General features: G+C 41.7%; 1 protein-coding gene across 13 annotated transcripts in view; it reads left to right on the top strand.

Annotated features, from left to right (window-relative positions):
- Positions 1-13,088, top strand: part of PIK3C2G (phosphatidylinositol-4-phosphate 3-kinase catalytic subunit type 2 gamma) — a 244,152-nt gene that overhangs the window by 200,456 nt on the left and 30,608 nt on the right. For all 13 annotated transcript variants that reach the window (XM_058420387.1, XM_040063030.2, XM_058420389.1 and 10 more), the window contains 3 exons: positions 853-1,045; positions 1,627-1,748; positions 6,053-6,161. In XM_058420387.1, coding sequence (XP_058276370.1) covers positions 853-1,045; positions 1,627-1,748; positions 6,053-6,161 — 424 coding nt within the window. The remainder of the gene's footprint in view (positions 1-852; positions 1,046-1,626; positions 1,749-6,052; positions 6,162-13,088) is intronic.

Raw genomic sequence — 13,088 nt, 5'->3', positions numbered from 1 at the left:
TTACCATCAGAAGTTAATAGGTCTTAAAAATTCAATTAGCAATTGAATTCAAGAGAGCAATGAGTTTTCTAATGAGTACTGCATCTCACTCTTCAAAGACCTGTGGTTATCTTGTGTTATTTCGCAAGACGAGTTCACTTTCACATTTGTAGTGCATATCTACATGTTTATCTAGGGGGTTTTTTTTAAAATCTATTGTGTCTTTCCTGATGAAAGATCTCAAGACTCTAGAAAATCAAAACAGTGTTCTGGCTCCCCTTGCACAGGGAGGAGGTGGAGCGGGTTAACAGGAGAAATTTTCTCTTTTTTTTTAAATTCATCTTGAGCAGTTCCACAGGGATAGAGCTTTTAAGAACTAGGTAGAGCATTTAGCAGCACATCATGCTCAGCTAAATCACAAACTGAATCCAAGAGCCTTGCGCAAACACGTGTAAGCCGGTGTGAGGTTAGTGTAACCAAAAATAAATATAATCATAACCAGCGCCTTCTCTCCTGCTCGGCAAAATGAACACGTGCTGTTCAACTCTGGGACTCCTCAAAACACACATGGAAGTGCTCTGCTCGTCCCTGGTGTCTGAAAGAAGCTGGTATCCAGCTTGTGAGGAGCAGCTGCTCCAAGCTAAGCCTTGAGGCAGGTTGTGGCAAGAACACTGCTTTAAGCTGTAGAGCTCAGGGGCTGGATGTGCTGCAGTGCAAATAGCAGTGGCTGCTGTGTGTGGGGGTATGTGAGGTAGGCTTTAGAATCTGGGATTTTTTGGACTTACATCCATAAAAATAGGGGCCAAGGAAGTAAAAAAAAAAAAAAAAATAAAAAAGCATAAATAGTGCCTCTTCTGTTTGTTCATTCCTCAGGAAAATAAAGGAAAGTTTGGAGTGCTTTCCTGTTAAACTCAACAACTTGATCCACGCGCTTGTGCAGATGTCAGTGGGGAGCTCTGCCAAGCCTCCAGCTCCAGAGACCGTCCCCCAGGAATGGATGATGCTGGACACAGAGAGGTCAATCTCCAGGGCCACCATCTTGGGATTCAGCAAAAAGCCTGACCCCGTAGGTATTGCGTTCTTTGCTTGCCCTCATTTGCCTGGATCTTCAATGACTCTTCCAAGAACCTATGCACTGTCCCTCTTCCTTCACAGAAGATGTGCTTGTGCCACATTAAAAGCACCATGGGATGAATAGTGGTGCTATAAGCAGTGAGCTACCAGAGAGCAAAAACACCAGGCAGACAGATATTCGTAGGGAGCCGTTAAGTAGAACTGTTCATTCCCTATAGTGAAAAATAAATCAAGAGCTAATTAAAGCATCCAGAAGGAAAGCATGGCACAAAATTAGGAAGCCTAATAGAAATTGGAGGCTGTTATATGATGCTTTAATGGTGCACTATTAGTTTTCACACACTGCAGTGATCTTTCAGTGTTTGAGTTGTGTGTTACCCAGGCAAGTTTCTCTTTCCATGCAGCAAAGGCTGTGAATTACAAACTGAACTCTCTGGCACTTGGCGCTACATTAAAGGAGGGAGGGTTTTTTTGTTAAAATCACCCTATATATTTTCTTGTACTTTTTTAATTTTTTTTTTTTTTTTTTTTAATAATTTCTCTGCTCTGCCTCCCCTTTTTCCCCCGACACAGGAATACCTCATCCAGGTGGTGCAAACCTGCAATGTGGTCACCTTCGTGGAAAAATCATTCGACCAGTTCTCAAAACTTCACAGCCATCTCCAGAAGCAATTCCCACCTCATGCCCTCCCAGAGTAAGGCAGCATATTAGTGAATTGTTATTCTTCTGTGCTCAGATAAATCTGTGAGAATATTCACGGCAGATGTATTTTTAGAAACACAAAGGCAGAGCAACATATTCTATCAAGCCTTCTATTCAGCCCCAGAAGAAACTGAATCACAGACCATTGTGGCAGTCTAAGTTTTAGATTTTACTGTTCCTTTTTTAATGGGATGAGAAAAGGGGAACAGCTTGGGCCTGACAAAACTACTCCTGAATTAAAGAGTAAGTGGTGTTGACTTCATTAAAGGCACTTATAACAGTTTTTATTTTCTTCGTGATGTTTATCAAAACTTATAGCAAAATCCATAAGTTAAAGTAATATAAGAATGGTCACAGTGGGTCAGAACAGAAATGTCTGACTCTAGCACCACAATGAACATTTTTACAACATGATGCATGTACCCCCAGATGAGAAATATACAATGATCTCACGTACTGTCCCGCCCCCAAGGCCAGCACTTTGTGCCTCACATCACCCTGTTTAATATCTTTTGAAAAATCTGCTGTCATAAGTTCCAATAATTCTGAATATTACTTTCTACCCATGTGCATGTCCATTCCTGCTTTTCATTTTCTGAATGCTATTTCTTTACAGTTTCCTGGGGTAGTGAGTCCCATGGCTTATTTCTGTCTTATATAAACCAGCTTTGCCTTATGTAATGATTGTCCATGGCTTTAGAAGTGCAAGTGGAGTTATTTTTTCTACACATATCATATACATTATGCTGCATACACCAGTGAGTACAAAAGAAGTCCTCTGTCGGACAGTCATTCTGACTCACCTGGTACAAGCCCCCCTTCAAGCTCAATCCACAAAAAAACATCAAGCTGGCCTAAAATATAAGCAGCTTACTTGAACCAAGCTGAGATTCAAGCGATATGCTTGAAAAAGAGAAAGGTCTTTGGGTTTGACATGAAGTAAATAGCCACAAACAACATGGCTTGAACTTAAAAGTCTGCGAATTTCAGATCCAAAATTGATATTCCCCCTGAGCTCGTGAGAAGCATTCTGAAAAAAATGGCTTAAGGTTAGTTAATTCTAGAGAATCTGTCTCCTGCCTGAGGGGGTTTTATTGACTCCTGTTTGATTCATTATGGCTTTCTCACATGAAATGGTTTGCAGCAGCTGGTGAGAATTGAAATTTCACTAAACAAATGCTGAAATTGCTTGAATCATGGTTTTGATTTGGAGATACTTGCAGGCAAACCATTAGGTTGTAAAATAAAATATTTAACAAGTACCTATTTATGAATTTTTCCTGTGGTGAGCAGAGGCCTTATGAAAGAAAATACATTTCTCTTCAGAAACGCATAAACCTCAGAAACCCTGTAGTGAATTTCAAAAATAATACTAGTCATTCTTCAGATAAATCTACCTCTAATAAACTCTTTTGCAACATTTTCACAGCTAAAGAGAACTTCAGAACTCACAGAGGGTTAATCTGCCTGTACTGAGGCTGTCTCTAGGAGCTCCAGTGCTTTATTGCCATAATTCAGTCCCTGCAGTATCCTGTCCCTGCAGGATCTTTCCCCAAGATTGTGTTAAATTCATTTTATGATGTTTTTTTGATAGGCACTTCTTTTAATGTTAAAATTTTGCGTTGTGTTCCAACAAAACTTCATTAATTTGAGGTTTTTCATGTATCCCAGATTTTATTCTAGTATATAAAACCCTGATTATTTCTTTATAGGAAGTTATTACTGAAACTGCCATGCCATATCAGACCATTAGTCTGCCTGTGTGCTACAAAGCTCCATCTCTGGCTGATGCCAGATGCTTCAAAGGAAGGAAAAAGCCTTGTTCCACAGTGTAATCACAAAATCAGTTTAAAAATGTCTGATTAAAAAGTTAAATGTTTAATATTACTAGAATAATTGGAACTGCTAACAGAAAGGACTTGGCTTCTACTTTATAATGATTCTGTGAAATTGTACATATTCACATCTCATTAGGAGAAAACAATGAATTATGAGAATGCTTCATACGAGTGCTAAATACTGAGTGTATTGTAAGAAACAGATAGCAAAAGCTCAGAGGTCTCAGAATCTTAAATTTTGCTGTTGACATGTGTTCATTCAGCCCATATTTAAAAGTTAGAAACACAGCTGCCCTGAGCAAGACCTTGCACTCCAGCACCATCCTTCTCGTTTGAATTCTGAGAGGGTGTTAATTGTGCTTAGTTATTGTTTTTGTAAAGGGCCAAAAATCTTTTCAGCCAACAAATCATGTAAGGTGACACAGTTTATACACAATGTTCCGACCAGAAGAAAATGGAATGTGCTGTGTAGGACACTTGCACACGGTGCAAGTTTATATTTTTCTCATCCATTTCGAGTAGATGCAAAGCATCAGCTTGGAAGGTTCACCTTTCCTAACACAAGTGCATTCACAGGGGCAAGGCCCCTCACTGCACAGACACCATCCATCAAGAGCACGAAGGCCTTTAAAAGAAGGGGTCAGTGCCACCACAAGGTCCATACTGTCCTTCACTCCAGCAGTTATTGGTGCTATCAATCAGCAGTTTCTCTGTCCTCTCTTCGGCCAATGTGCTTTGGATGCACCATCTGCATTTTCCAGCCAGAGCCCTCTCTTTGTGTTACACACACTAATTCATTCTAAGCTGCTTCCAAAGAGTTCCCCTCTCCCATCCCTTGAAAGAAGTTCTTTTGTGCCCCAGAGGGACTCAGAACACTCACAGGCTATCTCTGTGTGCCAGATGAGCTGGGCTCTATTTAATCTGTGCTATTTTAAGTTCTTTATTATTTATTTATCTATCTATCTATTTTAATCTGTTCACACGTGTCACGAACCAGGGTTGTGTCACTTCTTCCTCCTCGTTACATGCCCTGCCACTGAGATTTTTGTGAGGCAAGGGTCACCCCTTCCTGCCCATCTGTGCAGCCCCTAACTGAGCCCTGATCCATCAGTGCCAAGGGCAGGAATCATCAGGAGTTCACACAGACGTGCAGCGGGATGATTTGGTCATCCTGGCCCCTCACTGGTTTAATCCCAAACTGAGTCATACCAGCCCTGAGTTTCTCCCTACAGGATTTTGCAGCTGCCTTCCTAAAGGCTGGCTGAGTGTCCCTTTCCAGTGTATCACAAACTACACAGATCCCTTTGTCTGAACCTTTCAGATACCTGTGGAGTTCTAATGGATAAAAAAAGCTCATAGCAGAAAAGAAGAGGGGTTTGTTAACAAGACGCGCTTGACTCTTTACAGTGGTGGTGCTGGTGGGACATGAAGCAGAGCCAGATCAAAACTTCTACCTCTCTCTGTCTCATACATTACAGGACATAAAGCATAATGTTAATTATGAATCCTGCTCTTACCAATCCGTATCACAAAAGCCATTACGTGCAATTTAACACAGATAGCTTTTCTAATGCTCCTTCAGCCTGGGAGATAAATACCCTTTGTCAGGGCAAGGTTACTAAAAATTGATTATGTGTGTTGTTAAAACTCTGACCTTTTGACTGATCTAATATGCATTGTCTCCAAAATGCGAAGACGATTCAAGTAAAAAAATGGGAGGTTTTGACATTTTCAACTACCAAAGTATTTGAAAATTGACATAAAGCCATTCTATGCGTGTGTAACTTATTTACTAACCCAAAATTAAATTAATCTTAATAAAAATACAGCAAGAACATTACTTTCACTATTTTTATTGTTATCGCTTTTGCTGGGATTGATTTTGTTAGTGCGATGATCGTTTGTTTTCATATATTATTTTTATTACACTAGCACCTGAAATTAGAAATGGGATCAGGGACCTACTCTGGAAACCTTATCTACACTCTAAACAGCTGAGGTAAAAATGCAAGCAATGATATATTCATCAAATGTCACATTGTTGCTGTAAGGCTTTGGTGCTCAACCTTCTGTGGCAAGGATATGTCAACTCTGGGCTGAGATCAGAGATCTGTTGTGCAAAAAGGCAATATTTCCTTGGGATCATAAATATATTTAGATATATTTAGAGATGATAAAATGCAAAGGAGTGTCTTTTAGGATTTGTTCATTTATTTACTTACTTTTTATATTAATTATTTAGAGAGAAAAAGTGCTTCAGTATGAGACAATTTATCAGCAAATTATTAGAAGAGAGTGAGTCACTGTACTGTGACCTGTAAGCTTATCCTGTAAGCATTCCTTCCCTTACCTGCAAAACCTCTTAGGAAATCTTGGCTTTCTTCTGTTAAATAGAGCTGGAAATATTTTCAGCAAACACAATACAAGAGTTCTGCTTACAAATACTCTTCTTTTGCAGGTTTCCCCACTCATGGCATTTACCTTTCACGGATCTTGAACATAAAAGGGTGAAGGATTTGAACCTCTATCTGAAGCAGCTATTAAGTGGCTCCAGGAAACTGGCTAATGTGAGCATTTCCAGCATTTTTTTTATTTGCTTATGATTTCTAGTAGCATTTTTACCAAAAGATTCGGGAAATTTTCCATTACCTGTTTTGGGGAAAAAAAAAACCAGAAAACATAGGTGACACATCTTCTAATGATGCATTTTGGGATGGAGCCATTGCAGCATTCATCAAAACTTAAGACAAAGTCAAGTATGACTGAGAAATAGTTTATTAGACTTGACAGGACATTTTTCAGAAAAACTTTTCTTCCTTTGCTGCCATTGAAAAGTAGTGATTCACTGAATTTTTGACAGTAAGGAGTAGGTTCTGAGGAATGTAAAGTCTAAAAAAAGAAGTAAGCTTTGAAATATTGAAAAGTCTGAATTTGACAGTTGTTAAATGAAAAGTTCCATTCTTTCAGCCCAGAAATACCCTGTTCAAAATGTATTTAACAGGTCAAAGAAATAGTTTTGCAAACTTTAGACCTAACCCAGAACATTTCAATAATACCAGCTTGATGCATTGTGTCCATTAAAATCAGTGTTTTCTCATTTTTATTCATTATTGCTTTCTGAGGCTCTCCTCCTGTTTAAAAATGGAAAGCCATAATGGTAGCAAACATTGACTTTTCATTGTCTGGGCCAGCACAAAGCCTTGTGCACCTCAGCAGCACAAAACCCAGGGCTGAGAGCAGCAAAGGGGCCGCAGAAGATGTAAAATCACGATGCTGCATCACTTCAGGAGCTGAACAGTCAATTACTGACAGTGACACCAGGGTCTGAGGGAAAGGAGCATCCTCCAGCGAGCAGCCTTTTGTCAGGAGAGCTGTCAGGCAGGGAAGAGAGGGTGTTTTGTATTAGATCCCAGGCTGACACACAGGCTCAGTAAATTCCAGTGAGCCAGGGCACGAGCTCGTGGTTGACCCTGCTGTTGCACTGCTGGCACGTCCTGCAGCACGGCTTGGGCCGCTGCCAGGTGAGCTCTGCAGTGTCCCATGGCCTCAGGGACACAGCAAAAAATGGAGCTGCTTTGGTTTCATAGCAGGGACAGTCAAAAGAGGGCATGACAGGATGTTTGCTCTCCAAAACATCAAACACCTTGCAGGAGGGAGAAAAAATTATAATGTTAGCTGCCTAACTATATAACTTTCCCAGCTGTGACTTTGTAATGGAGATTAAAGAGGGAATTGTCCATGTGCAAAACAAACAGGAGTTCTCTTATTACTATGAATATAAATTCTGAGCCCTGAGTTGAAACAGCTAAGGTTTCCAAAGAGGATAAAAATCTTTTTGTCTCGCTGAGTTACACGTCATTTGGTACGAACAGCTGATTTGGGTGCTTGGCTCCTTTTGACTGACACTGCCAATCCAAGTTTGGGTGGATTGTCGTGCAAATAAAACACAACAAGTTTCACCTGGACAGGAGGAAGGAATTTTTTACACTGAGGGTGGCAGAGCCCTGAAACAGCTTCCCAGGAAGGGTGTGGAGTCTCCCTTCCCTGGAAACATTCCAAACCCTGCTGGACACGTCCGTGTGTCACCCACTGCTGGTGACCCTGCTGGACTGGATGATCTCCAGAGGTCCCTTCCAACCCTGAGGATTCTGTGACTCCTTTCTGACCCTCACATTAGGGTTTATTTTACATTAGCACCTTTTGGTCACAGCTGAGGAAAAGCTGATCTAAGTCCATGACCTGGAAATGAAGAGCTCAGGATCTCCTGCTGTGCTCTGGACTGCTGGAAGGTGCACGGACTTTTAATCTGGGCCAAGCACTGCTGTGCAGAATTCTAATCCACAGCTGAAAAATCAGACTGCTGAAAGCCCTGGGATATCATAGAAACATTTCCTGGTCATGCACAGAATCTCAGCTGTGTCTCCTGCTCCCTGGCAGAGTGCTCATCCAGAGCAGGCTGCCCGGCCACAGGCTTCCCAGTGTCCAGTGTCTTTCCTCCTCCCTTTGTGGGTCTGCAGCACACACCCCTGGGCTGGGGACATCCTGCCAGCCCTGGAACACCACCATGACTGAGATATTCACAGGTAAGTCTGGACAGAACTGCTTGGAGACAGCCACTGAATGAGCCCAGAGGGGCAATTTTCCAGGCTGAGGCAGCCTGGAGGGCTGAACCACGAGGAGAAAAAGCAATCTTGTACCTGTGAGGGCTGTGCTGCTACTGGTGTGCTGGATTTGGAGGGCAAGGGACAACAAAGAGAGGAATGAGCAGATTGTTTCCATCCATGAAGTGCTGCCGCATGTGGGAAATCGTCTTGCTGACCCCCGTGCAGCTAACCTGCAATTCTGCATGATAACCTTTAAGTTATTGATACTCCATAAGCATTGAATCATTATTTTTACTTCAATAGTCTTCTCCTGCTGGGAGGTGGGAGAAATTTAGAAAATACTGATGTGTTCTGACCCACTTAGAGCAAGGAGACCAGTTGGTGGTTAATTTCCTTTGTGTTCCCTTCTTTTTTACTTCTCACTTTTGGCATGACTTTTAAAAATATTGTGGTGTCATCTTGGCTTTAGTCTGAGCATAAAGCCAAGCCAGGGGGATTTCTTGATAAAAATTAATGGAATTATTTTGTCCTTTTTCATGCCTATGACAACTTTGCAGTCAAATTTGTCCTTTTTCTCGAAATATTAAGGAGCCTGGCTGAAATTGTTTAGCGAGTTGTCAGTTCTCAAGGATCATCAAACCATGATTCCTATGAAAAACTGTGTAGGAATAAATAATCAATTCATAAATTTGTGAAGAAATCTAGGAAGATGAGCTGAAGAACCTGTAGAAGAGGATTCCTTTTACTTTCTTTCTCCAGTTGTTTCTTTATGCTGAATTGTAGCTGTAATGTTCTGTAGCTGTAGAGTAGGCTGGAGGATTGCCTGAGATAGCGAGAAGAGCTTTCATTTCATTATAAAATACCCTTGTAATGCTTGTAATCACTGTAAACACATTACTCTAAATGACTAGGCACCATTTTCTGCTCTGAAGAATTTAGTCCAGTCCACACAGGACTGAATACATGCTTGGTTCTACCAATCAAGTAATTATAAATCCTAGAAATGAAGGAAGAATCAGATTACATTTAAATTCCTTCCTCAGTCATGCCTTAAGTGCAAGCTCTTTAGTCCAGACTAAGTTCTGATCATGAAAATTTTATTATAATTAAGAGAAGGTCAGAACATCACTGACCTTTTCTGCTAAATGGTTGGAATGAAGGAAGAGAGGTGGAGAGCTACTGTCTTCCTATTTGCACTGAAGCTCAAATGGAATTAAATGTTTTTCAAGCCCTTCTTTAATGTACAGAAACTTTTTCTTCTTCTGTCTCTGAATTTTATTGCCAGATCCAGTAAATACAGAAACATCAGTTGATGGAAATATTTGTTCTTGGACAAGTTTAAATGCTTAAACATGCTCATGTTCATCCCTATTCAAGGCATTTTTTAAAGTCTGTGATTTACTTTAAGCATAAGCCTTGCTTAGTTACTTTTATTGAAGAATTGCCTAGAATAGGAGTCCTCTCCTAAATTCAGGTTAGCACTGTTATTTATAACTCCTTCACCAGACTGTGTTCATGAACGAGCTGTATTCATTACATCAATCACTAACATGCAGAAGCTGATGCACCTTCATTGTCACACTAAGTCAATTAGGACAGGATGAAAAATAGGTTTCAGCACCTTTTTTTTTTTTAATTAAATTTCATTTTACTTGTCTCAAATCAGTATTTCTGATCACAGCAAAAGGATATTTAGTTTTGGGCCAGCTGTAACACTGCTGACTGACTCATCATCTGCATACACTGAAATACCTGAGTTTTTTAGATATGCAGGGCTAAATTCTCAACAATCTTCAGAATCTTTGAGGTTTGCTCCATTAAATGTTTAAACAACCGAGTGATATCTCCAATGAAAGGTGAAGCACCAAGAGATACTGGGCTGAAAGTTGGTAACTTGGAAGGGGACAAAAATATATGTTCTCAAAGCATAAAACAAGTCTGTGCCAAAATACAGCTGCTGACCATTGTTATATTTTTCTCTGTTTCACTCAACTCCATCTGAGTGATCTGATTTGGGCTGGTGGAGACTGCAGCCCAAATCTCATCATATAAATTAAGGCTGCCCTAATGGCTCATCATTTTATGGTTGTATTGTAGGAGGCTTGTGCACTGCCTGGAGACACAAGAGCAGGGTAAGGCTCCATTAATTAAGTTTGTGTTGGGCCCTAGTGTCAAACACAATAGGAAGTGTAGGTGCAAAGTAGGTTATTCAGAAAAAAAAAAAAAAAAAAAAAAAAGAATCTTTTGGAGTTTGAGTCTACAAATATTTTCTAAGTATCCAAATTAACTGAGGGCTTTGGAGGTGAAGATAAACCTCGTGCAGGCAGGTAAGCAAACAGTGATGGTGTTTCAGCTGTGGATAGGTTCTATAAACAGCTTTATAGTGACTTATAGGCTTTGTGAAAGGACTTTAAAGAGGATGTAAATGGAAATGATTGTAAATTATGTTCACTCATTTTCAAGCACACAGTAAGAACCAGGACCACAGCATTGTTCTAGGGTGACTAATGTTTTACACTGTAAAAGTAATCAATTTGATAAGAGCTTCTCATATTTCATTTCTATTTTATTCGCTGGTGCTCCCTGGGATTTGCAGAGACGAGAAAAAAAAAAGCTCCCACATGCCTGTCTGGAGGTACATAAAGTGGGGGAACAAAGTGCTCCCAGGGTCTGTGGGTCTCTTGAACTCCCAGCACTCCTGTGCTCCTGTGGCAAAGCATCCAGCAGAGCCAAAATGGGGAGGGTTCAAAGTCCTCTCTCTTCCACTGTCCCTTCCTGAAGTTATAACAGCTGCACCAAGGTCAGCTTTTTCAGGTTTCTTTCTTTCCTGCTGATTCTCCATCCTGTTAAAGTATAACAGGAGCATGGGTGTTCTCCAACCCCAAATCTACTCTAGCACAGCTGAAAAGAAAGCTGAAAGCAGGGGGGAGGCTGCTTTTCTTTCTATCAAAATTAAATCTGGCCTGAAATCAGGCTGTGTTTCACAAACTGCAGAGTGCTTTTCTAGTCAGTCTCTGATGGAGAGCAGCAGACAAATTCCACCATGCTGCAGCAGCGCAGGGCTGTGCCAGCCCCCCCCAAGGCCACTGAAATATTTAATTTCAGTTGTATCCTAGCGCAAGTAAAGGTGGAATTTGCCCCTTTTGAGTCAAATGGCTGAAAAAAGGTCTGTGAGTGGCCAGACTGACCACAAACAGCAGTATGCTCCAGTCTGGGCTAATGTGTTGAGTGACCCTCAAGAATATCAGCATTACCTTTTAATGATTGTTGTCTTATTAGGTAAGAACGGTTAGACAAATGATAGGAGGATTTCCTAAGAAGCCCTAAGTGTGCAGAATTTTAGGGAATTTCCATTTGCTGATTCAAAGGTAAGAATTCCAGGGGGGGAAAGGGAGTGAGTGCTTGTGGTGGTCCTCAGTGCTTTCCCTTCTGCCAAGACCATCACGGGGTCCCTGAGATTCACAGTCACTCTTCAACAACAGCTGGGTTAGAAATGGGCTCGCTCCACCTTAAAACAGCTCATACATCTGTTTCTACTTAGCAGTGTACTTGGGTGCAGGCTAAGTTCTGTGCTTCAGTCACATTAACCGGGGTCCAACTGATGGAGGTCTCACAGGTTTAGGAATCACCTGAAATTTCAGTTTTTTGGAGTTCTGCTGGAAAAAGGGGGAACTTGATTTTAGTGGTGTGAGAGTCGTTTTATTAAGTTACTAAGTTATTTTTGTAAGATTTTTGAGTTATTTTTGTAATGGTTTAGTCCACTGTACCCCCCTGTGTTCTGGAATAGTTTTCCCCCTTATGAGTTGGTTAAATAGGCGCACGTTTTATGTTGATCATTCCCTCCCTGCACCTGTCCCTGTCAATCCCCCCCTCTCCTCATGGTCGCCCTGTCTGTCACTTCAAGACCCTTCCCTGGATTCTGGAAAGATCCAGGAGAGGTGTCGAGTGGTAGGCTGGTGCCCGGGGAATCCCCTCCTGCCCTCCTGTGATTTGTTAATGGTTCAGAAGTTGACACCCTTGTTACACCCCCGTGTTCCCTGGTTGGCTGACCCGTTGTCAGCCCTCCCCCGGTTATAAGTGGCTGTCAAGCTTTGATCTCTGCTCTCTCTGGGCAGCAGTGGTCTGAGGCGGAGCTCCTTGACGGACTCCCTTTAATAAACTACCTTCTACCCTGCCTAAAGAGAGACGACTCTTTTACCGTCGCCGCAGTCGCAACTCCATCGGGTCCACGCGCTGGTGTGGGGAACCAAGAGCCCACCGGGAGGAGGTTACTTACCCTGCCTGTAACCCCGACCGATCCTCGTAGTAGCAGTGCAGGACTGAGCTAGCCTGCGCGCCTGGAGGCGTGAGAGGACACTGCTATACTTGATGAGGCACTTACGCAATTTCTGGTGGTAATCTAAGTGCTAGAGTCCCACAGCAGGCAGATTAGCACAGGTCAGGGGGAAATTGCTGTCTTTTAAATAACAGTGTGCAAAATGCTTATCTCCACAAATACCCAGGAGACATCGGCCCGTTGCTGCTTAAACACTTTGTCCTGGACATCCTGCTGCACCTGCTCCTGCCACATCATCTGTTCTATTAAATTTTTGCATTCCTTCATCACCAACATCAGCCTTGCTGCCTGCCCTCAGGCTTCAGGACCTGTTGGGTATGATGGGCCCACGGTCCCGGAAGCTTTGCCATCAGCTGTGGCACCATGCCTGTCCTGTTCATGCCTAAGTTCTGCACAATTCCACTCCTGTACTTAAACCAAAAATGTCTCTCTTTTTCAGCCTTCTCTCTTTTAGAATGAGATTTTGGAATTAGTGCCTGAAACAATCCCTGCATCTCCTATTTACAAACCTCTTGGTTCCTGCTTTTCCTTTTATTGCAGAAGGAGTAGGTGGA

This window comes from Hirundo rustica, chromosome 4, assembly GCF_015227805.2.
Source record: "Hirundo rustica isolate bHirRus1 chromosome 4, bHirRus1.pri.v3, whole genome shotgun sequence".
NCBI classification, from domain to species: Eukaryota; Metazoa; Chordata; class Aves; order Passeriformes; family Hirundinidae; genus Hirundo; species Hirundo rustica.
This window is presented reverse-complemented; position numbering and strand designations above follow the sequence as displayed.